This window comes from Triturus cristatus, chromosome 1_1 (genome assembly GCF_964204655.1).
Source record: "Triturus cristatus chromosome 1_1, aTriCri1.1, whole genome shotgun sequence".
Classification (NCBI taxonomy): Eukaryota; Metazoa; Chordata; class Amphibia; order Caudata; family Salamandridae; genus Triturus; species Triturus cristatus.
In genome coordinates this window covers 59,818,742-59,845,174 of record NC_140579.1, presented here as the reverse complement: position 1 = coordinate 59,845,174, position 26,433 = coordinate 59,818,742, and the positions used below count along the sequence as shown (strand labels likewise).

Below are 26,433 nucleotides of genomic sequence, written 5' to 3'. Positions count from 1 at the left end.
CGTCTCTCAAAATTGCAGTTGATGATAATGGCAATTTATAGCGCGTGCAGCTATTTCCAGAAGTGTCCTGGCACGAGACAGCAAAGATCGGAAGCACAACAACAGACGATTAGGCCTGCACAAAAAGCCAGGTTTACGTTTTTTCTTAAACATTGCCGCGTCATTCACTGCCCACAGCTCCAGAGGTAGCTAATTTCAGAATCCAGATACATTAGAGTCCTTCCTCCCACTCTTGCACATTGAATTCTGGGAATTTCTGCCAACAATTTGTTGGCAGATCTCAACTGTCTCATAGGGTTATAGAAACCAAATCTGGCTCTGAGGTAAGATGCCTCCTATCGATATAGAGCATCATGCATTAGAACAAGAGCTGTGAATTGAATCATTCCCCGATGGGCAGCCAATGTAGTGTCCACTAATAAGGCGAAATAGGTGTTCTCAAAGGCACATTTAACAGGAGAGGGACAGCCGCATTTTAGATCACTTGAAATCTGTCCAACTGGTACTCCGGTAACAGCAGCTATCTCATTTTAAACAATCAAGACTGCTGTGGTTTGCGGGCGGGAGTCCCATACTTGGTAACAGTTTTCCAGCACGTAACTTGCTGTATCTCACTCGAGGTCCGAGCCACCTGCAACCTGAATGTTTCTCGGGCGGAAGTGAGGGCCACCTCCTGTTGGAATAAAAGGGCTTTGAGCCTGCTCAACTTGTTGAACTCTGCTTTCAAAGTCGGAATGGAAGGCCAAAGTGAAGAATCTAAACTACCCTGCGGGGGCGGTAAAAAGGACATTTAGCTAATAGGAGTCCACAAGTTTGGATTCCTCCATGCTCTGCCAGCCCATGTGATGTACTGATGGGAGTCCCGCAGGGCTCTGCCCTAAGCCCTACCCTTTATAACTTATACATTACCCCTTTGGCCCAACCAGCAGAAAATTTGGGAGATAAAGTGATGCGCAACTGCTTTTTTCTTCGGATAAGGGAGAAGAGTTGCAGGGTACAGAGATTAAAAACTTGCCTTACAGCAGTCTTTCACTGGTTAGCAACTGCTCAACTTAAATGCAATGAAAAGAAAACAGAAATTCTCTTCTTTGGTAAGATTTCACCAGATTTTTGGTTACCCTTTTGGCCAGATAAGGCCTCTCCCCCAGAACCCCAGAAAGATTCAGTCACAAATCTGGAGATTAAATTTGATAATAGCCTGTCTTTTAGGCCTAAGTAAAAGCATTGGTAGGCACCAGTTTCGGCATTATGATGTACCTAAAGAAATGTCTTCCTCTTTTATCCTTTCTGGCGAAGAAGTTGGTCATCCAGGCTTTGATAACGTCATGAATCGACTACGGTAATGCACTATGCTGTTTAATCCATAAGTCTTCATCTATCCTTATACCTGATGACAAACGGGCTTGAATACTTAAGATCTTTGTATTGAAAAAACTACTGAGCTGTTCACACTATTCTGCAGAGACCTGATGGGAAGTGACACATGCTGATGGAGACAGGAAACTCTTAACAATTGAGAAGATTTCTTTATGCCTATTCCCTGCCTTTCCAATCATCTCCTCATAATAAGCTTGTTTGACTGTAGTAGTTGAAGCATGGTATTCCTTTCATGCTAATGTATAGGCCTCTCTATCCAGTGAGTCCTAATCCTTACTCCATTTCCGTTCCGGCACCTTACAATGTTTTGTTCTTCTTTAAAATTGTCAGAAATCCAAGGGCTGGAAGGCTTCCTGCTGCTCAGAAGAGGCAGCGATAGTTCCTCCGTAGCATTTCTATTCCAAGTATCAAACCTTGTGAATTGTGATATCGTCCTCAACCAAGCCTGGAAAGCCGGGATGTGCTGTTCCAAAACACGCATGAACCCCGCCGGCTTTATCTTATGAGAGGCTTTCAAATTGTGACTCAGCCTGCCGGAGCTGGGTCTGTATGGTTCCTAATGCAAACAGTTTTATGCCACATCAGCAGATGAGAATTTTATTAAGCAAATGCATTACTCATTTTTTTCTTTAACAGGACTTCTCTCAAAATTGTTCCTGTCTTATTTCAACAAATAGTCATTCGATGGGCTGTACTTAAAAAAAAAAAATTCCAGTCCTGGTCTTTCACTTAAGAACTCAATGAATTATAGGGGATGTGTTCTAGGTTCGCTTTAATTGAACCAATGGAATAAAGTTCAAGATTACAATAGTTTGTAGATGGAAAAAGTGAGTTGGAATATGGCATACCTTATAGTAACCTGATAGCATTATCTACAGAGAAGTATAGGTTTCCTAAAAAACTTACCATCGACTGGGGTGGGAAGAGAGAGTAGGTCATTCTGGAGAAGTTCTCTATGGAAAGCTGGAAGCTGGTGTTTAAGACTTCTAAACAGCTGTAGCTAACAGGGCAGTCTCTCGGACAGATGTCATGTTCGCCAGTGAATGGAGATATTGTAATTAGGGACTTCAATCCAAAGAGCGGCTGCATACTAGTAAATCCCCCGTCGACATATCTCTGTGGAAAAAATTAAGAGGAATCACTTAAGTTAAATTTTAACTTTAACTTTTACTTTGATAACTTAATAAAATATGTGACCATGGAGCATAAGGTCTTGGACTTTGCTTTTCAAGCTGGATTATTATTAGTAAGGCACCAAAATGAAACTACATAGTGTCTTCAAAGTTAAATGAATCCAGCTGAATTGTTATCAATAGAAGCCCTGTTTATGGATTCTCAGACCTGTAGATGTTGGAACAGCTAAGTCAGTCTTTTTTCAGCTCAATAACTCTAGCTGTAACCTCTTTGGCCAATTCAAAATAACACTCATCTTCAATTCAAGATGTAAAGCACAAGCTTACTCTGTACACAGGAAATCTCGAAATTGCAACTCTCCCTTACCCCCTGGTTTTTAAGTCATCGTTAAGTCCTGACCCCTCTCACTGTGACTCACAGATTTCACTGCCAATCTCACACTCTGCTTTCAGCAAGAAATTGACATGGCCTATTATTGGGAATTCATATTTAACTTTTGAGAAGGTGCAGGTGTGTGATTTAAAATCTCTCATCTGATAGATCTTTTTAAGTTGACTGAGACGACAGGAAAGCTAACAATAATAAAACAGTTAAATCTTCATGAAGTCCATTTGGCCCCTCAATAGGTATTGGTAACTGAAGTTAAGGGATTTTATTTCCAATTTTAATAGTTAATCCAATATATATGCATGTCAGTAAAATATTAGAAAAATAGAAGATTACAACTGGCAAGCTGATATATCACAATCGGTTAAATCTCAGTAGAATAAGGTACAAATTAATTACAGTTTATTTATTATTTTGGAATTTTATAAAGCGCATGGTTACGCACCTCGGCGTGTCCCCGCGCTGAGAGGAAATAGAGGCGAATCAGGAAGAAGGTCATAGCAGTGCTGAGCGGTAGAGGTGGGTTTTTAGTGCTTTGCGAAATTTATTCTCTGAGGGTTCGAGGCGTAGCTCTGCCGGGAGAAGATTCCAGTTTTTGGCCGCGAGAAATCTAAAAGATCTCCCTCCCATTCGAGCTTTCCGAAATTTGGGGATGACAGCTAGTCCAGTGCCCGAGGATCGGAGCGACCGCTCCGGTCTGTAGGGGGTAATAAGATTGCAGAGGGGAGTTGAGGAAATATGAATTTTGTGATCAGTTATGTCCCCTATCGTAGACCCAAACGGCTCCATGTGCATGCTATAAGTACATGTATGTTCCCTCCAGTTCCAGTTATGAAGACGCAAATACATGTGCGTCCACCGTCAACATGTCCTCTTTCAGATCCGCCATGAATGGGTCAGATATTCCATTCCTAAGTATGAAAGGCCACCGACTTTATGTGGTTCACTTTCCACATTTTACAGATTCAGGCGAGTAGGCCCTGAATTCTGCCATCAAGCCTTTTCCTGCCTTCTGCCTCTGAAAGCTCCAGTCCGAGCCTGCATCTGTATCCATGAACTTTGTCCTACTCCCTGCGCGGCTAACGGTGCCTGATCCAGCCTGTTGCCTGCCAAAAACTGTATTTCACCTTCAAGATTATCTGCTCCGCTCCTCATCCGATGCATTCCTGTCTAGTAGTTTAGGTAAACATTCTTCCAGCTACCGTGCAAAGGGCCAGGCCTCATAGCCCCTGTTACCATGGAAGATTCCTGCCCCCTCGCATCTCATGTAGACACTTAGACGCTTGTACACGCACTAACAGTCAGTATAGAATAGATTCCATCATAGAGACCTTTCCTTTTGGATAATACAGTTCTTTAAACATAAGATATTAGATATGATTTGGGATTAGGTTGACATGACCCCCCAGACTTCTGTCTCCACATGTAGAGCTAAATGTCAAGTCCCCTTCACCCTCTAGTTGCACGTCAATCACACGTCATGCGGCTGCGCGCGCATCTCTGCCAAATATTTCTGCTGACATTGCAGGATTCTCTTATGGATCCACCCACTTGTGACATCATGTTTAATGACGTTTTTAGTTACGCCTATGTTTACGCCTTTTTTCATTACGTATGTGTATCATTATCTGTATTATCAGTTGTTACGCCTCTTGCATCTGTCTTAATGTAATACTTTTCATATAAATATCATTACTTGTCAATAATGTATTGCCTTCCCTTCCTGAACCTTCGTGGTGATGGAATTTGAAGCCTACAGTTCGAACTGTAATTCCTTTGTAGAGGAATAAAGCCTTTTAGAACCTCTAATACCACGGATTCTGCCTCTTATATTTACTGAGTTATTCTTACTAGACTTTACCGCATAAAAAAAATAGTACCGGTAATGAAATATTTACCACATAAATTGGCGCCCGAACAGGGACACTTTCTCATCTCACGCGCCGGAGGTGCGTTGCAGGCCCGGTCTCCTGCCACAGCTGAACGGACAAAAACGCGTACCTGCAGGATTTCCTGTATCTCCCTCCGGCCGAGCGGGGGTGACTGAGGCTGCGATCAACACCCAGACGAGGCGGTGAGAAGTGCGAAGTATCCCGACCAGAGCCTAGCTGAGAGAGCAAGATCCGAGGTATACAGAGGCCCACCAGGTTCCGAAGTTCCGAGTCCAGTCGAGTCGAGTCCAGTCCGGTCCAGTTTCAGTTCAAGTTCCGAGGCCTTCCGTTCCGCGCTACCCGGTGAGTACCATTGCCGGGGAGGCATTTAAACGTGCACATAGTCTGTGCCGGTCAAGACGGGTTTGGGTACACAAATCCGGTCTGCACTGTTTCAGCAGTGTATCTGTACTGTTTAGCAGTATATCTAGTATGTCTTGCATATAATTAAGTATTATCTAGTGTCAGTATTATGTCAGTAACTAGTTTTCTATTAGTTATCATCGTTCGTTAAAACTGTTAAATGTTAAATGTTTTAATACATTCTACATATTGTGGTGTGAATGATTGTTCATTATTGTGTTTATTGTATTAAGTGTGTTCAAGTAATAAGGTCTAAAAATGCAGCTCTTTTCAAAATTAAGACAGATCAAAACCAGAAAAGGGGTACTCGAAGAAGCTGTTCCCATTCCACCTAGGGACACCCCAGGATACTTTATGTATCATAAGCATGGCCTAGATGCCGTGTTATTTCTTGATTTATGGGTGGACTACACCAAAGATTTACCAGAAAGTCAGAGATGGCCCGCAGCGGGGACCTGGGATGCAGATTGCATCATGAGAGTAGAAGAAGAATTATGGAAAAAGAAAGCCAGACAGTCACAGAAGGATGCCATTGAATTATGGCGTAAAGAATCATATAGACGTACAGAAAAAGCACTCAGACAGGAAGAGAAAAGTAAGGAGAATTCAAATAAAGCCCGAGAAAATCTATTAATTGAGGAAGGTACCCGAGTAAAATCAGAACAAGTAGATAGACAAAGAAACACTCTTATGAATGGTATGTATCCTCTTCTGGCCGAAGGGTTACCTCAGGCCACCCCGGAAATACCGAAAAACTTGACACCCCCAATTGCTCCCGATAAAAGCACATCCCAAAACAGCAAAAGATATTTTCCTTTCTTCCTATTTAGATGATGTAGCTCCCGAGTATGCTAATGCCACACCACACACACCGCATGACGATGGTGTTCAAGTCAAGATCATCCGTCTGTATCCCCGCAACAACAAACTCCTACGCCCATTCCCACAGGTCCGTCCGTTTCTACCGTTTTTCCCGCATCTACAATTTCTATTTTACATCCAACAAATCCTTTCTTGCCTAGCACCTCAGATGGTGCTACAGGAGGTACGACAGACATGTTTGCCACACCGCCGCGAAATAAACAGACCCTTAGAGATTTAGCACTCCAACGTACACCCCAACTAGCGACATCCGACATGTTTAAAGAAGATCTTGTGGATTGTAGATACGATCCAGTGCCAGGTAAACAGGACAGATTGCTACTATCATCACTACGTATACGACGAGCTACATTGTATTTAATGACGATACCAGGAATGGTTGAACACCTAGACAATATATATCACTTTGTCCAAACAGGGCGAGGCCCAGAAAGTATTAACGAAGCTATGGAATACCAGAAAGTGGATGTACAAAGACAACTACTACGTTTTTTCATAAACTGCGTGATCAGGAACCAAGACAGGCCTGAGGCAGATCATGATACCATGCAAAAACTTGCCAAATGGGGTCAGAACATATCAGACGAGAAACATGATAGACAGGCGTGTATAATCGCCATGTATCGAAAGATCCGCAAGGAAGTAGAACGAATACATAAAGAAAGACGAGAAGCAGACAGAATTGAATCAGAGGGAGAGGAGGAGCAAGAATCAGAACAATTAGAAACGATAGCTTACGTAGGTAGAGGAAGACCCCATAATAATACTAGAGGCTTTAATGATCCGATACGTCCGATACGTCCAGAATGTAACAGACATTTTCAAACCCCTATGTTAAATACAAGGTCCCCTGAACACCTATTCCAAGCCGCTGATAAATTACTCCGAGATCGAAGGGGGTACCATATGCTCGATTCCATGGACGAACAAGAATTAGCTAGGTCAGCAGTACAATGGGCTGACAGTCCCAGCAAATACAGTGATGATGCACTAGCACACACGTTTCTGAACCTTGCCCCAGACGAACAGCGTTTAGCTAGTATATACATGATTCAACACCTCCTTATATTATATAAGAGCCAACACTCCGATCCTGGACCCTTACCTGACATATTGACAGAATTACTCACGAATAAATGGAGAGGGTCAGGTACTGATTTGATTAAAGAAATTCTAGAATTTCGAAATCAGTATATAATTTTCGTATGCCCAGAACACGTTCCAGTTCCCACTATGGGAAGAAAAATGTATCACATAGATAGACAGAATCCGTTACGCGAAGTACACCCAATCAGAGGTGAAGATAATAACTTTACACGCGTGTTTGTGTACACGCCTATAACTAAAATTGAATTATTAGAAATGAAGAAAGTAGTACCCAGCCATGACAAAGATCCAGCAGGTTTCCACCGTGAGATAAAAGACATGTTACTCATGGGAGAGTATACCTACCCCGACATTATGAAAATATTGAAAGTGTTAATGCCTGCCGGTGTTTACGAGAAACTCAAAGAAAAGGAATGGGAGGTGGGAGACCAAAAGATAGATTGGACAGCATTAGAAAACGAAGAAAAGGCCCGAGCTGCAGGATCGGGGCTTGGGGAAAAGACTACAGCACTTCCAGGATTACTAGTGCAGGTACTGCCACGTTTATTAACTACGAAAAAGGAAAACTGGGGTGCAATCTCAGCCTGTAAACAAAAGCAAGATGAAGACACTAGTGATTTCTATTCCCGATTTGAAAAATGTTTTGGTATTAATAGTGGCATAAAAGCAAGTAGCGAGTCATATCCACATCTGTTTGTGACAAAATTAGTTGAAAATTCCCTGCCACAAGTTAAGAATAGAGTATTGAAATTTGAGAGTACCTGGCAAGGTAACACCCCGTCACAGATGTTACAGATGTTACAATATCACCACAATAGAATTAGAGAAGAACAAGAACATGAACAAAGACGTATGAAAGATACGAAAATGAAAATGCTTGTTGCTCAGTCAGTTCCAGCTGAAGGTCATAAAAAGGGTGATTCCGCAGGTCCGGTGAAAGGGACATGCAACTATTGTAAACAACAAGGTCATTATATACACGATTGTCCAGTTCTGAAACATAATATCGCCACGGGTAGAACACAGGAAAGACCACGTCCACCTAGACAGGATCAGAATCAACAACAAATCCCTCAACATGCACAACCTAGGTCAGCTCCGCAACAACTAGCTCCGCAACAGGCAGCTCCACAACAGACTGTAGCACCACCACAAGCACAGCCTATTGCTGCAACACAAGCAACGACACAACAGATGTACCAGTATGCACAATATGACTATCCCGATTATCAGCGATACACATGAAATAGCCTAGAGAGGGAAGTTGGCTTACCCCTTATTGAGGTTCCTGTAGATCAAGAGGGACCTTATGTACATAGTGAACTATTAGGGGAAGACAGAAAGTTTTTACTTGATACAGGGGCAAGCAGAACAACTATACGACGCAGTGAAGTTCCAGGGTCACCCCTCTCAGGCTCACAGAATATTTCCCTTGGATTCTCAGGAAAGCCTATCATTAATGAAGTAACACAACCCCTTCCACTTACGGTTGGTCCATTGACACGAACTACAGATTTATTGCTTACTAAATCATGTCCAGAAAACTTGTTAGGTATAAAAACATTGAAAGCTCTAGGAGCTATAATATGTTGTTCTCCGGAAGGAGTACGATTATTTTTACGTGACTTCAAAGGTCACTACGTGTCCAGAGACATGGATCACCGGCTGCAGAATTTACCTACACATCTATGGGCACAAGGCCCCACTGATGTTGGTTGCATGAACATTACACCATATCGAGTCACACTAAAAACAGGAATAGTACTACCACGAATGCGACAATACAAGTTACCACCAGATGCTGTTGTGGCTTTGCTGCAAATCATTGACGAGCTCATTGCACAAGGAGTGGTTGTAGAAACCGACTCCAATGTATGTAATTCCCCGATAATTCCGATTCTTAAGAGAACGGATCCAAAAGCATCACCAGTATATCGATTAGTTATTGATCTGCGCGAATTAAATAAATGTATTGTACCACAATACCCTGTGGTCCCAGATATCTCTTCATTACTAACAGCTATTGACTCAGAAGCAACATTCTTCACTGTAATTGATCTCAAGAATGCTTTCTTTAGCGTCCCAATAGATCCGGAAAGTCAATATTTGTTCGGATTCAGTTTAAATGGACGAAGTTTTAAATTCACACGCGCTCCTCAAGGATTCACAGAAAGCCCCAGCATCTATAGCCAAGCACTGAAACGAGAACTTGACAGTATCCACATGCCAGTCAACACTGCCTTGCTTCAATATGTCGATGATCTGCTGATCACCGCCCGAAGCGAACCTGAATGTGAAACAGCGTCACTGACGGTTTTAAAATTTCTGGCCGACAAGGGGCACAAGGTGTCCCCTTCTAAGCTGCAATTCTGTGTCCAGCAAGTTGTTTACCTTGGGCACTCTCTGTCCAAGGAGGGAAGACAGCTTACACCCAACCGCATCCAGTTAATTGCTAACATGTCACCACCCAAGACACAAAAGGAGGTGCGGGCTTTTATAGGTCTCACTTCATACTGTAGGCAGTGGATCCCTCAATATGCATTTCTAGCAAAACCACTCATCCAGTTGACAACACAGGAGGCAGCCACATCGACTGTCCTCCCTTGGACTCAAGAACATACACATGCCTTTGAAAGCTTAAAGAAAGCTTTATGCCAAGCACCTGTTTTAGCAACACCATGTTACAGTAAACAGTTTACACTCTTTGTTACAGAACGCGAAGGTACTGCCTTGTCAGTACTCACTCAGGAACAAGCAGGATCACACAAACCATGTGCTTATTTCTCTAGTACATTAGATCCAGTAGCTCAGGCTCTTCCTGCGTGCCTGAAATCAGTGGCAGCAACAGCTTTAGCAATCAGACAAAGCGATGCCATAGTGTTAGGACATCAATTGACAGTACAAGTACCACACGCAGTAGAGGTTCTCTTGAACCGCACACAAACACAACACTTGACTATAGCGAGACTCACCGGTTATGAATTAACATTGTTTCAGCCACATATAGAAATCAGACGTTGTAATACGTTAAATCCTGCCACACTTTTGCCAGTAAACGGAACAGATCCATTAGCACATGATTGTATTGAAGTCATTACTATCACGACGAAACCCAGACAAGACTTGACAGATATCCCTTTATCAGATCCAGACCTGACATTGTATGTAGATGGTTCATGTATGAGAACAAGTACAGGAGAGTTAGTGGCCGCTTACGCAGTCACAACAGACACTGAAGTCATTGAAACAAATTGTATTAACACTTTGTCAGCTCAAGCAGCAGAGCTCATCGCTCTGACACAAGCCTGTATTCAAGCCAAAAATAAGAAAGTCAACATATACACAGATTCACGTTATGCATTCGGAGTCGTCCATGACTTCGGCGTACTGTGGCGAGAGAGAGGTTATTTAACTTCTCACGGTGCCCACATCAAACACGGACCCCTCATTCAAGCTCTATTAGACGCGATTCATCTACCTACTGCAATATCGATTATGAAATGCAAAGCCCATACAAAAGTTACCGATATCATTTCTCAGGGTAATGACCTAGCTGACAGAACAGCTAAACAGACTGCTCAGAACCAGACTCATACAACTGACACGACAAAGACAATAGTTCCGACACCAACACATTGCATGACAGTTAAGGATCCCGCCCTTGATGTAATTGACATACAGACACATGCTACACCAGAAGAAATAAAGAAATGGACTGAATTAGGAGGGATCCAAACGGATCAAGGATGGATGACGAAGGAAAAATCTATATGGTTTCTTCCCGACTCCATGGTTCAAGTCATCATTAACACAATACATAGTCCAGCGCACCTAGGAGAAAAAGCTATGCTAGACAGCATTCAACACATTTGGTTCAACAAACATCTGCGAGCAGCAGCCAAACAGAAAGTACGTACCTGTATGATATGTTGTCAGTTTAATCCAGGTAAAAGCATCCCCGTAGAGCAGGGTGGATTTCAACCTCCCGATCATGCTTTTGAAGTCCTCCAGATGGATTATATCCAGATGGAACGATGTCGAGGATTCAAATATGTTCTCGTAGTTGTCTGTGCTCTTTCCCGTTGGACAGAAGCCTACCCGGTTTCAGATTACACTGCCCCGACTACTGCCAAACAGTTAGTTCTAGAATTCTTCCCACGATTCGGTTTACCACGTGTTGTATACTCAGATAACGGCCAGCCATTCTCATCCGAACTAATGAAACACGTTTCACTTCTGTTAGGTTACCAATGGAAATTCCACTGTGTCCGACATCCCGTGGCAGCAGGTCTCGTGGAACGTCATAATCAAACTCTGAAAATTAGATTGTCCAAAATATGTAGAGAAAAAGGTGTCGATTGGATAGTAGCCTTACCAGTTGCGCTCTTTTACATGAGAATGGTAGCACATTCTCGAACAGGGCTATCCCCGTACGAGGTGATCTTCGGTAGACCACCAAATATGTGGGGGACGCCTATACCTCGCAAAATCACTGATGTTGACTGTAATATGCTGACAGATTACCTGGCTTCCTTGATGTCTGCACTACAATCTTGTCGTTCGCAGGTAGCTGCAGCTTTTCCCGATAACACTGAGGTGAAGCCCCATGACGTGGTTCCAGGTGATCTGGTTCTTGTGAGGAACTTCGACCGGAAGACCCAGCTGGAGCCCAGGTGGAAGTCGCCCAAACTCGTCTTGCTGACAACAAGGACAGCCGTGAAGGTTGAGGGACGTAAAGGGTGGTTGCACTCGAGTCATATCAAGAAATTTTATGGACTACCGTCTGATGTGAACACTCAGCCCTGTATTCCCTCACAGACAGACTCAAAGCTCCCCTTGGTTGAACCAACAAAAAACGAACTCTATAAACTGAAACTAAGGTCTAGCAAGTCAGACAATTTGATTGTTTAAGTCCTCTCCAAGGTGAATCGGTTGAATTTGTCTCTGACATGTATCCTCTAGACCGAAATAGAGAGAGAAATAGACAGATAAAGCTTAAAAAACATGCGTACTGTAAATCGCTTCGTAGTCACTGCACAGTTACATTATTAATTTTGTTTTTTCTAAGTCTTCTGATCATCATTTCTAGTGTATTGTTACATATGTATTACCCTATTTCTAAGCGTGCTTACAATGTTACTGCTGAACATTCTTTTAGCGAATTACCTCCGCATGAGTTGTCCTATAGATTTGCGCTGCGCAACAACACTTTTATTAGTATGTTACATCATTCCCATCAGACCAGCAATGCTACCAATTGTTGGATATGTGGCCGACTCCCTCCCTATCAGAACTATAAGGGAGTTTTGCCTCTCTTTCCGTATCCGTTCACACACAATGGCTCCTGTGGAGCATGGTTTAGTTTGATTAATTCCCTAGATTCAAATTCCGTAGTTTATCAAGACAACTGGGTATGGGGAAACCTGAACCTAGTTTTGCTTAAAGTCTGCTACCCTAACAAGGAGGGACTTCCCAAAAGAACAGGAACTGACCTAGAAAATGAAGTATATGGATTAGGTAATTTTACACTTAACCTCATGATTCTGAATGTTGAATCCGAAGCTACACCAATCTTGCCTGCTATGTCAGTATTCCCAGTTAAAGGGGAATTATGTGTAAGAAAGAATGGTTCCATACACATGGGCCATAGTAAATGCACCACTGTAATAAAATTCAGTGATCAAGGCAAGTCTACATTTAGAGCTTCCCGTCATTCCTACTTCATATGTGGCCAGACCGCATATATACGTCTACCTCTAGATTGGGATGGTACCTGTTACATAGCATTCCTTCTGCCACCTGTCTTCCTAGCCCCTCCTGACTATCACAGAAATACCCATTTAGTACACAATAGACAGCAGAGAGATCTCCCGATTGTCGATTACACTGAAACGGCATGGGAGCAATACACAGATTTCAATAAAGGTTTCTTTCCCTATATAGGTACAGTCACTAATAGTAAGCTGATACGTAGATTAACTAGAACCCTTGAAGCAGTAGTGAACGAGACTACTTCCGCCTTAGGCAATTTAACAGAAGAGCAGTCTGCCATGCGGATTGTTGTGCTTCAAAATCGTCTTGTCCTTGACGTCATCCTGGCCGATAGGGGCGGAGCTTGTAGGGTCATCGGATCAAGTTGCTGTGTTTTCATACCAGAAAATTCGCCATCAGTATATAAAGCCATAACTCGCCTTCATAAGATTATAAGCCAGATACACCAGAGTCCAGGCACCTGGACTTGGTCCGGTTGGTTCTGGAATGTGTTGTCAGCCTGGGGATGGAGGATCCTATCCTTCCTAGGTATTGGCTTTCTCATACTATTCAGTTGCTGCTTATGTCTACAATGTGGGCCAGCGATTTGTGGTCTGTGTGCCACATCGTGTATCCCGCATCCAAGTTTTCGTTCAAGATCCCGGAAGAAGAAAGAAGAACAAATGATGCTATATGAACAGATCGATGGATTGATGAAGATCGATATCTCCTGAGGGTCCATAGGGGACAAGGAGGGAATGAGGAAATATGAATTTTGTGATCAGTTATGTCCCCTATCGTAGACCCCAACGGCTCCATGTGCATGCTATAAGTACATGTATGTTCCCTCCAGTTCCAGTTATGAAGACGCAAATACATGTGCGTCCACCGTCAACATGTCCTCTTTCAGATCCGCCATGAATGGGTCAGATATTCCATTCCTAAGTATGAAAGGCCACCGACTTTATGTGGTTCACTTTCCACATTTTACAGATTCAGGCGAGTAGGCCCTGAATTCTGCCATCAAGCCTTTTCCTGCCTTCTGCCTCTGAAAGCTCCAGTCCGAGCCTGCATCTGTATCCATGAACTTTGTCCTACTCCCTGCGCGGCTAACGGTGCCTGATCCAGCCTGTTGCCTGCCAAAAACTGTATTTCACCTTCAAGATTATCTGCTCCGCTCCTCATCCGATGCATTCCTGTCTAGTAGTTTAGGTAAACATTCTTCCAGCTACCGTGCAAAGGGCCAGGCCTCATAGCCCCTGTTACCATGGAAGATTCCTGCCCCCTCGCATCTCATGTAGACACTTAGACGCTTGTACACGCACTAACAGTCAGTATAGAATAGATTCCATCATAGAGACCTTTCCTTTTGGATAATACAGTTCTTTAAACATAAGATATTAGATATGATTTGGGATTAGGTTCACATGACCCCCCAGACTTCTGTCTCCACATGTAGAGCTAAATGTCAAGTCCCCTTCACCCTCTAGTTGCACGTCAATCACACGTCATGCGGCTGCGCGCGCATCTCTGCCAAATATTTCTGCTGACATTGCAGGATTCTCTTATGGATCCACCCACTTGTGACATCATGTTTAATGACGTTTTTAGTTACGCCTATGTTTACGCCTTTTTTCATTACGTATGTGTATCATTATCTGTATTATCAGTTGTTACGCCTCTTGCATCTGTCTTAATGTAATACTTTTCATATAAATATCATTACTTGTCAATAATGTATTGCCTTCCCTTCCTGAACCTTCGTGGTGATGGAATTTGAAGCCTACAGTTCGAACTGTAATTCCTTTGTAGAGGAATAAAGCCTTTTAGAACCTCTAATACCACGGATTCTGCCTCTTATATTTACTGAGTTATTCTTACTAGACTTTACCGCATAAAAAAAATAGTACCGGTAATGAAATATTTACCACAGAGTAGGCGCCCTGCTCATCATAATACGATGGCATAGACATAGTGCCTTAAAGATGATCCTCTCCCTAACGGGCAGCCAGTGGAGGGTCTTCAGGGTGGCTTTAGATGGCGTACGTCTAGGCAGTCGCAGTACCAATCGAGCTGTGGCGTTTTGAAGAACTTGGAGACGATTGAGGCACTTTGCTGTCACGCCCAAGTATAGAAGATTAGAATAGTCAAGTCTAGATGTGACTAGGGCATGAACAAGAGTCTTCCTGGCGCTGACTGGAAGCAGATCGAGAGTTTTCCTTAGACTTTTAAGCATACCAAAGCAGGTTCCAACCACCCGATTAATCTGGGCAGTAAAGGCGAGATCAGAATCGCATACCACTCCCAGATTTTTTGCCTGTTGACACGGCACAGGGGTGGGACCCAAGCAGTCTGGCCACCATGCGGACGACCACACACTCGGTGCACCCCCCACCACGAGCACTTCAGTTTTCGACCCATTCAGCTTCAGGCAGTTAGTAGACATCCAGGAAGCAAGCTCCTGCATGCATGCTCTGAAGATGGATGCTGAAACATCCGGTGCCCGTGACAGCGAGATGATAAGCTGTGTGTCGTCGGCATAGGTCACTAACTGGAGGTCGTGGCTTTCCACTATGGTGGCAATCGGAGAGACATACAGGTTAAACAGGGTGGGGCTCAGGGCGGAGCCCTGTGGAACCCCTTGATTAAGAGGGAACATACGAGAGTAATGTTCTCCCTGTCTAACCTGAAAGCTCCTGTCAGTGAGAAAGGATTGGATCCACATAAGTGCAGAGCCCGTGACTCCTCCTTTGTTGAGACACTGTAGCAAGATGGAATGTGCTACAGTGTCAAAGGCTGCACTAAGGTCCAGTAAGACGAGGGCCATAGTATGTCCCTCATCAGCACCTTTCCTAACGGTTTCAGTGGCCAAGAGTAACGCAAGCTCCGTAGAGTGGTGGGCCCGGAAACCAAACTGTGTAGTATGAAGCAAGTTGGCTTTCTCCACAAATGCCATCAATTGAAGATTGGCTACCTTTTCTGCCACTTTAGCCATATAGGGGAGGAGAGAGATGGGTCGGAGATTATCCATCCTGTCCCAACTGAGGTTAGGCTTCTTTTGGAGTGGAAGAACTACCGCCTGTTTCCAGCTCTGAGGTACACTTCCGGAGCTAAAAGAGAGATCTAGAACATCACTAATATAAGGTTCAAGGGTCTCTATGCTCTCTGCTAGAAGTTTAGGAGATGCAGGGTCTCGTGGGGACCCTGATGTAATCGAGCGACAGATCCTGAGAGAAACTGAGAACTAGAAAGAGGTGTTCTGTAAAGAAACTACAATTCTTTCTCCTAAACATGGATACATTCTAAAAGCATCTAATTAAGGTTCTAAGTTTACAATAAGGATGGTCTGTACAAGAATGGGGTCTCAAGGAAATTCAGAATTGATTGCGAGAAGGTGTCAGCATAGTGAAGACTTCAGTAGAAATCTTCCAAAATGAGAATAAGTGTTTAGCATAAAGCTTCACACTTGCAAGAATGGAGGAAGCAGAGAGGTCTGTACCCCTCAATGTCTAATGGAATCTGCTCTAACTCCTGGCAGTGTGTACATTTATTAAAACTACAGAGGATTCAACAACAGTTGTATCTCTTCCCATCCCTCTAGGAACCAATCATCTCAATCCTCATGAACATCCGTTCGTTCCTGATACACGATGAATAGGAGGCTTCATCTGCTCATCAGAGCTCCACGTTCTTGCTAAGATTTCTATTCTCAGGCCTTACTATCAAAAAACTAATTCAAACACCAATACTCCTTCTTCTAGCAAATGAAACCTTGAGAATGCACCTGCAAAAGAAAAAGCATGCAAACCAAACAATTTCAGAATTAAGGGCTTTTTTCAGGCTACTAAGCATTTAAGGTGCACTTCGATTTCGTGGTTTTACGTACGCATGTGTAACTTCTAATAAACTGCACATCATGAGCAAAGGAATACATGTTTACTTACACAAATACAACTCGAAGTGTAAATGTAAAATGTGAGTAAATACATGATTCGTGTTATGTTGAACATTACTGCATACATTTATAAATCTCTAAGTCCTACATTGAATGCATTTCAGTAATGCGTTTAACTGTGTCACACACGTTAATATTAAGGCACACAGTAAATATGTCAGGTCCTCATATATAAATGCACTTCTGTGACGTGTAAGTGAGAGCCTAACTTATGCTGCTGCACTTTATCCACTTGCATCTTTCCTGCTCTATTCATCCAGCCCACATTCCTCTCCACCCGCTTCTCTTTTTTTCCTTAACTCTGAAAGGGTCCTAGGGCAGCATATAAGCCACACAAAATTCATTGCATGAGATAAATGCATGCTCAATCACTTTCAGAGCACTATGTTAAATATTAAAACCCAATAGTGGGCAGTGTGTAAATGTTGCATAGGATGTAGGTGAAGTTTGCGACTTCACAAAAGAAGAAATTTATCATTAATTGACCCTAATTTCAAGCAGCCAAATATCATGCCCAAGAAAGTGGCAATTCAGGCTGCAGCGAATTGGATGTTGAGTGGGGGGAGTTTGCAGTAATTGCTGCTTTGTAGCCGTGCACTGTTAATTTTCTCTGCCAGAAGTTGGGCCCCCAAGAGGAGAACTTCTGGCTGAGAGAATAGAAAGTGCTTGGCTAATGGAACAATTACTTACCAGTAATCTCCATTTCCCTGAATCACAGTCCTCCTTGTCACAGTACCAACTTTATATGGGTTTTATCTCCTGCACAAGATTATTCTGAATAAACGTAAAATAATTTAAGTCTCCTTTCTATTACAATAGCATAAGACCTGCCAACTCCTTTAAGGCTAGATGGCAAATGGATACTGTTAATAGCATGGGAAACTGAAGAGGAGGAGAATTGAGTGGGAGATGGAACGGATGCCTGACCGAGATTTGCATTATTTTGGAGAATCACGGCCTTCTCAGCCACAATGGAGCAACTAGGATTACTGTCACCCCTCCTACTAAGTCTTCTGAAGCACCCTCTGGAAGAGGGGAATCGGAGGAAAGGCGTACAAGAGACCCTCTGGCTACAGGAATGATAGAGCACTCGAGGCAATGCAAACAGATCTATTGTCAGCAGGGCTGGACTGTGAACGAAAACTGGCCCTGGCAATTGAATTGGACTGGCCTGGTGGGAGATTGGAGAGTGTGCGCGTTGACAACACTTAACCTGCTTTTGTTACAGGGGGGCAATATTGCAGCTATGCTACAAAACCGGCACCGGTAACCAAAACAGCCCCTCAGGGGTCCCAAACCACCCCCACCCTCCTTGGGACCCACCGGGGAAATGCCCAGTGCCCGCTCAGCCATTCCATCCCTGATTGTCGGCGTGCGAAAAAGGAAGTGAGTCAGGGATAAGTGGTACAAAACGGTCGATGGAAGAATTTGACTCAGGAAGACTCGGGAAGCCCACTTAAAAATTTAGATCGCACTGAATGTAAATCAATGAGATTGCCAGGAGATTGACGTCCGCCTCTTGGCCTAGCGAAAGCTTTTTCTATGTCAATTGCCAAAATCACTGCACTATGCTTATCAGGGGTCTCCGCTTCAAGGACCGAAAAGAGCCTACGGATATTGAATGCCGTATTACGGCCCGGGATAAACCCATATTGATCGTATGGATCAATTTGGGCATGAGAGACAGGAGGCGGGTTGCCAGTATTCGGCTTAGACTTTCATAATCCATGTTCAGCAATGATAAGGGGGGACTAACATCCTGAGGGTGGTGGCCCGATTTCAGCAGTGGGAAAACAAGAGCCTCTCCAGTAGGTATTGGGAGCAGTACCAACTCTCGGGCCACTGCATAGAGGGTGACCAACTGTGGTTCTAGTTCCTCAGCGCAGGCTGTATAAAATTCCACTAGTAAGCCATTGGTCCCAGGAATTTTACCTCGAGCCATGGCTTAAATAGCAACTCACACTTCTTGAGCATAACGGCTCCCCCCAAGGTTTCTGCTTCCTCCTGTGTAAGCATAGGGAGAGCTATTGGGTCCAAGAATTTGCTCATCTGTTGGTAAACATCAGTGGGGGGGCGTATAGCATGGTATAGTATTCTTCAGATTTGCTATTTATACTTTCTTGGGTGTAAAGGCATTCACTCATTTCTGATTCTATTTCTATGATTAGGGAACTTCTAGAGTAGGATTAGCCTTCCAGGCCAGCAGGGTTTTCGTCTTATCATGCTGAGCATGAGCACCTATCATATACTTGCAATAGTCCAAACAACAGAGCTTTTCAGTATGATCTGCCAATTGCTCCTTACCATCTAAGAGCTGCTGTTTTAAACCCAGGTTCCCAGGTCTAGCTAGTTGCAGGTCTCGTAGCGCTCTGTCAAGTTTTTTTTACCTCTTCCACAAGTGTTCGCCATACCCCCACTATCCCTGTTATACAACGTCTCTAATGAATGCCTTAAACTTATTTCACTCGACCAGGGGCGAAGTGATGGTGGCCCCATTATCCACAAAGTCATTTTATACAGCTTCTCCTTTAGATTGTAAGAAAACGGGTTCCTTTAGAGTTTCAACACGTAGGCACCAGTCTGGTATTCGTGGTTGCTCTTTGTGGCAATTCAAAGAGAGTAATACTGAGTTGTAGTCCGAGACCATCCGACATAGATACTTAATGTCCTGGACTGACCTGTGGACTCCCAGGAAGCACAGGAAAGCATCGAGAAGCACATGTAGCTCATGCCTTTCTGAGTAAAATGAATAATCCCTGACCCCTGGGTGCAGGCGTCTCCAGGAATCGATCAACCTCCATTCCTGCTCCCAGGTCGAGAAAGCCTAAGCTAATCGGTTGACTGGGGAGTCCCCCAATGGTGGGTGACGCCAATCAAGAATCGTGCCAGTGACACATTGGTAATCCCCTCCTATCAGTGTATTCTGTGTCGCGCGAGGACCCTCCTTGGTCCGTGTTAGGAGCAAAAATCCCCAAAATGGTCAAGTCACCACCATCGAGGTGGCCTGTCACTATCACATATCTCCAATCAGGGTCGATCAATTCCTATGTCTTCTGGAATGGCACACCAGGGAGAATCCACAGTAGGACCCCTATGGCGAAGGCCGAATATGAGGTTCCGTATATCTGGCCCTACCATCTCTTACATATTGCCTCTTTCTCAGTGGCATTAAGGTGGGTCTCCTGTACGAGGGTGTTAGACCTGACATCATTGGCGTGGGTTTCCCCTGTATTTTTAGCTTTGCCTCCTGTGTTTTGCTGTGTGTTGGACTTCGTTTTGCTGTTCTAGAGGCTTTGAGCACTTTGCCACTGCTGTTCAGTGCCAAAGTGCAAGTGCTTCCTGTAAATTGTTGTTATGGATTGGTGAATTCATGATTGGCATATTTGATTTACTAGTCAGTCCCTAGTACAGTGCATTGTGTGTGCCTAGGGCCTGTAAATCAAATGCTGCTAGTGGGCCTGCAGCACTGTTTGTGCCACCCACATAAGCGGCCTGTAAATGTAACTCAGACCTGCCACTGCAGTGTCTGTGCGCAGTTTGGTACTGCCATTTCGACTTGGCAAGTGCACCCACATACCAAGCCCTAACCTTCCCTTTTCTTACATGTAAGTCACCCCTAAGGTAGGCCCAAGGTACCCCTGTGGGCAGGGTGCAGTGTATGTGAAAGGTAGGACATACCCTGATGTGTGTGGCATGTTCTGATAGTGAAATACTGCCAATTTTGTTTTTCACTATTGAAAGGCTATCTGTCCAATAAGATAGAATGGGGAGTTTGCTTATAACATCGTATAAGCATACTTGCCCATGGGAACAAGATAGGAAATTACAATTTGATATGCCTGAACTCACCATGTTAAGATGCATATTTTGGTGAGGGTGATTTTTACATTCTGGGTTTGAAAATACCACTTTTAGAAAGTAGATATTTTCTTGCCTAACCATCCAGTGTGCCGCTGCTAGGTTGTGTATTGACTGTCTGGCTTTGTAGTTAAAGGGGCTGGGGATGTGCATTCCATTCAGACAGCCACTTGGGGGGTTGAGGTGTGCCCTGCCTTTCCAGGGTGAGTCCAGGCTGGGCTGAATAGACCTGGGCTGCATTCAGAGTAGGGGGAGGAGATTTCTTTCACACCTGAATGGGCCTGGTCTGCCAAGGACAATGCTGTCTCCACCTCCTGCCAGGAAGCTGCACCAGAGAGGACAGAACTGGTTTTGGCTGGGCAAAGAGCTTCTCTGCCACAGAGAACAAAGGATTTTGTATTATAAAAAGAGGGGCCCAGGCTTTTAGATAACTTCTGGGAAATCAAGAGGAACCTTTGCCAAGGAGAAGAGCAAGAGAAACTGAGAAGGAATACTGCCCCTGTGCTGTTTGTTGTCTGGGGTTGGCCCGCAGTGGCTACTTTCTGCCAAGGAAAGGGAAAGGACTTCGCTGTGTGATGTGTCCCCTGCTTGAGAAAGATCCCCAAGGGCTTGAAGAAGAGCTTGCCTCCTGTTCTGAAGTCTCAGGGACACAAAGACTTCACCCACAGCTCCCCTGAACTTCCTTGCTGGGAGTTCTGACCTGCCAAGAGTTCTGGGCCTCTGGAGGTTGCTCTGGCTGTGGGAGCTGGAAAAGCAACGCAATGAAGATAATCGCAACGCATCCGTACCTGTTTCCGACGCATCGCTGAAGAAACCGACGCAGTGCCTGCCCGCGGCTCGAGAAGTCGCCTCCACCACATGGAGTGCACTGATCTCTGAAGTCCGAGATGACCGCACCATTTCCGATGCAAGTCCTACTGTGCAGCGGCAAGAACGCACTCATCGTCCTGGATTATCACACATCGCATTGAGGCACCAGGTCTGTTGCATCGTTGGGGGACGCAGTAAGAAACCTACACATCACCTGCCCACGCAGTAAGAGACCAATGCATCACCCCCTCTCTGGTAAGGAACCGACTCATCACCTCCCCTGCGCAGCAGGAAGGAACCGACGCATCACCTCCACCAAAGCAAGGAACCGAAAAAGTACACCAACGTGTTATGCTCTACTTTTTTTCCTGTTCATCATTTGCGAGTACAGATTTGCAGCTAAGTGTAGACTTACACGTCCCTGCACTCTTACGTGAGTGGGTCGAGCCTCCTATAGCCAAATTTAGGAGACTAATAAGGCTACTAGTAACCTTTTACCTGTTGTTGGAGCTCTCCACAAGTGAGGTAGAGATAACTCTATGGGAAAGTAAAGAGAAATTTAATAAAGTTGATTAATTAAAAAATAAAAAATAAATAAAAAAAATATTTAAACTTAACGTGTAACAGAAATGTTGAATAGTGTCAAATAATCAGCATTAGCCCAAGGAGTTTCAGTGGTGGCTAGAAAGCAATGTGGCCAAGAGCCTGGAAGGTGGAATCTTCTGAGAAAATTCATTTTCAAGGGAGAAAGTTGTGTGGAGACTAATTGGATCAAAGGTCACAAAAGCTTTTAAAGATAAAAAGCATGTCTCGTCATATAAAGGAAAGTCATCTTCATGTAATTATTTTAACAAGAAAAAATATTCCTACCACAGATATTGCAGGAGCATTTTCAACCCAAAAAAGAAAGAAAAAAGTCAAGGATCCTTTTCTTTTAGAGTGCAGTGCAAAAATCGAAGGTCCTGACTATCAACAAGAAGGAAAGGCGAGTCTTCCTACAGGAGGTCATGTTCACCATATTAAAGATCAATAGAGAGTAAATATAGCAGATCAGAGGGCACTGAATATTATTCAGAAAGACAATATGTCAGAAATTGATTTCAGGCCTTCATACTCAGAAACATCCTCACTCCCATTAGAAATAACAAGTTGAAAGCATCACCTTTGATGGAAGGAATTCCTTCACGATTGGTAAAGAAAGCCATTGTTCCAGTACCTTGGGAAGAGAGAGGAAAGGGATTCTACACTTGTAAAGAAGCTAATAGGAGGATGCAGGCCAGTCTTGTACTTGAAAAGAGTCAATCAATTGATAAAGACTACTTATTTCAATATCGCTAATTCTTTCCTCTGGCAGAATAAACCTTGTTTAAAGTATTTATTTGAATCATTATACAAAGAACAACAATTGGATCCTAGGCAAGGCCGTACATATTCTCTGGGTTTCTCCCCACTACAATGGAAAATGAGGCATATATTCTCGGTGAGCCTATCTCTGTAGGGGAAATACTTATGGTAATTAAACAGTTAAAATTGGGGAAATCACCGGGCCCAGATGGCTATACAGCTGGCTTCTATTAATGTTTTGCCCCACAATCTGCCTCTTTGCTAGCAAGCCTGTATAACAATTTCAGACTTATGCAGAGTCCAACACAGTCAATGGACGAGGCATCAATTGCTATACTCCTACATCAGTCAAGATCCTCTTGTGTGCTCGTCATACAGATTGATCTCTTTGGTGAACACCAAAGTAATAATCTCTGTTAAGGTCTTAGCGACCTGCATGGGAGCTATACTACCACACCTAATTCATGTGAATCAGGTGGAGTTTATGCCAGCTCAAGCCGCTTTGGATAATACTAAACAGACACTTCACTTAATCAATATCACAAGAAAAAGGTGCACGGTATTGATTCTCCTCTCCCTCAATGCTGAAAAAGCGTTTGACAGGGTAGACTGCGGTATGATGACAATGACCCTCCATAGAGCGGGACTGGGACCCAGGTTCCAATGATGGGCGGACACGCTGTGCACAACACCAAAGGCTAGGTGGGTTCAGGTGAATGGCATAGGTACTCCTAGAATAGAGACACAAGGCAAGGCAAGGCTGACCATTATCACCAATGCTTTTTGTCTCTAAATGGAACCCTTACTACAAAAGATTCAGGAGAATGGGGTGACTTCAAAGCATACCATTTAGCGGAGCCACATACAAGGTATCTGCCTTTGCTCACAACATTTTGTTGTTGCTCACAACCCTCAGACAATCCCTTGAAAAACTAACCTTGCTACTAGAGGGCTACCACCATAGCAGATCTCAAAATCAATCTAAGCAAATCCCAGGGACACGTCTTAGCAGGGGGACAATCATTAGTCAGCTCTTCACAGAATTAAACACCTTTCCAGTGGACCTTGACTAGACTTACCTATCTAGGGATCTTTTTCTCTCCTGACCGCCATGAGTATACCAGAAGCAAGTTTAAGCTTCTCTCCAAGATGGTATGAAACCCTCACAAATCGTGGTGCTCACATGCACTTTTATGGCTCAGCAGGATAGCATCCCTTAAAGTGATCATCCTTCCCAAAATCCTCCATCTGATTCAAAACCTCTTACTCTTGCTTACAAAACATGAACTATCCCAGTTACAAGACATCTGCACCAGCTTCATCTGGTATGGGGAAAAAAACACAACTTAAACACATAAGAGGGTGCTTCCCCAAAAGGAAGGCCTAGGGATACCAAATATACATAGCTACTACCAAGCAGCATAATTAAGATATGTTATAGAGTGGCTCAGGGACGAGACTGAAAAATGTGATGCAAATATGACCAAAGCTTTACGTCAAACCTCCTGGCTCCCTGGCGGAGGTACTATGGATACCCAATTGGCAGTGCTGCCATAATTAAATGTGCGTCAAACCTTAGGGTCAATCTAAATACCTGGGACTACTCAACTAGGCATAGGGACTTCACTACTCTGTAAACACTGTCACCTCTACATGTGATAAATCCTGATGAGATGTCATGATAGTTATCACACGTAAGAAGTGAAGGAGGGAGTCCACATGGCCATGGCGACAGGGACTGTATGAAGCCAGGCTTGGTTATTGTGGAAAAGTAGATCGTGTGCAAGGGATATTAAGTCCCCGCTGGTGATGGCTAGTATCTGCAGTCAGTGACATCAACTGCATGCACCTTCACCTCTTACGTGTGATAACTATCATGACATCCCATCGCGATTTATCACATGTAGAGGTGTCAGTGTTTACATCCCAATGCTGGGACTTCACCCACTTGAAATCACTCCACTGCGTGACCTGTGTGTCCGACTATGATTGTCTAACTTCGGCCTGCGGACTGATAATGTCAGTCAATTGGGTATTTCCTTCACCCCTTGTTACAGGGGTAAACCATCCAATACAGCACCCACCTTCTGGATGCTATGCGCATTCCAAGTTATAAGATGGCCGCCATAGCTTTAATCAATAGCTTTAAGCTTGTACCCCCTTCAAAGATGGCTGCCGTATATTTATTGACCTGTGGATGCCTGCCACATGCATTCCACGTTCTAAGATGGCTGACACCGTTTTAACTGGGCGCTTTTAGCTTCAACCCCCTTCAAAGATGGCCGCTGCATGTCCCTCGACCTTCCACTTCCGGGTTGTTTCCCTGCTACTTAAACCCACTGGCTTCAGACACCTCGCTTCCTCCCAATGAGGCAGAGCAAGGGGTAGGTTCCAGGCACCTGTTTTCCAGGAAAACTGTAAGTAAGTGGTCCCCGCTGTTGTTGCCCCTCCCCCCCCTTTGGCACCAGAGACCTATGCCCCTTTGACAGGATGCTCATCCTTGGGCAGCTTTTCATCTTTGCTTATACCCATCGTGTTTTTATCTTCCCCCTTTCTCTCCTCAAAACCAGCATGACGTTAACTTTTGTAACAATCGTTGCTCTGCCTAACTATTGATGAGGCATGACTTGAACCTGAATTGGGTGAGTTCATTCGCGCAATTTCCTACGGTGGTTGGTTACCACCAATGACACCAGTATGTTTTGTATATGTCACATGTGCCACAAGTCTACCTATTATGTTTGTCTGGCCATGCACCTCTTGAGTTGCATTAACCACTTGTGCATGTGTTTATGGCATGTTTCTAATTTAATTCTGGAGGTATTATTACTGTATGTGCATACCTTATTCATGTACAGTTGTTTTTCTCTCTCTGTTTTGGATCTCATTAGGTTGGTCCCATGATTTGTATTATTAAGCTACCTCATTGAAAGGTCATCAGAGTGATTGGTTCATTTTCCATAACCAACCACCCGTGTAGATAGTGCATCAAGTTAGGTCCTGAAGAATTGCCGAGTGATTTACACACATAGGGCAAGAAACATGTTGACCATGACTAAACACATATAGACACCTCCAACTATTATAATCTGCGGTATCCCTATTCTGGTTTTAATTGAGACGAGTGGGCTCGCAGATTAAAATTCATTTTGGAGCACCACCTTGCCTCATTTTATTTCTCCTCACATCACCTCAAATCTACACCACTAGGTCCTTCACACACACCTCACCTATACGGCTTGGGATAAAGATCTCTGACAAAGAGACCCTCATAGGGTGCCCGTCAGGCATTGCAGTGCCGGCCTGACGAGGAGGAAGCCCTATGATGAAGCATGACACCCAAATGGGTGTATGAGGGCCCCACTTCCAAAATTGGGAGACACCCACACTCCACTACTGAGTAAGGGTGTTGACCAACCTAGCCTCCTTCTCTTCTTTCCCCACCCTACAGGAACTGCATCTCCTTCGGTGCTACACTGCTAAGTCCGAACCACGTCTGGTTAGAGCACCTTTAAGAGACGATAATTTGTGACT

At 44.0% G+C, this 26,433-nt stretch overlaps 1 protein-coding gene across 7 annotated transcripts in view; it reads right to left on the bottom strand.

The window, feature by feature from the left end:
• The window catches only part of LOC146869396 (omega-hydroxyceramide transacylase-like), a 485,268-nt gene that overhangs the window by 39,912 nt on the left and 418,923 nt on the right, over positions 1–26,433 (bottom strand). For all 7 annotated transcript variants that reach the window (XM_085599720.1, XM_085599727.1, XM_085599723.1 and 4 more), the window contains one exon: positions 2,284–2,493. In XM_085599720.1, coding sequence (XP_085455846.1) covers positions 2,284–2,493 — 210 coding nt within the window. The remainder of the gene's footprint in view (positions 1–2,283; positions 2,494–26,433) is intronic.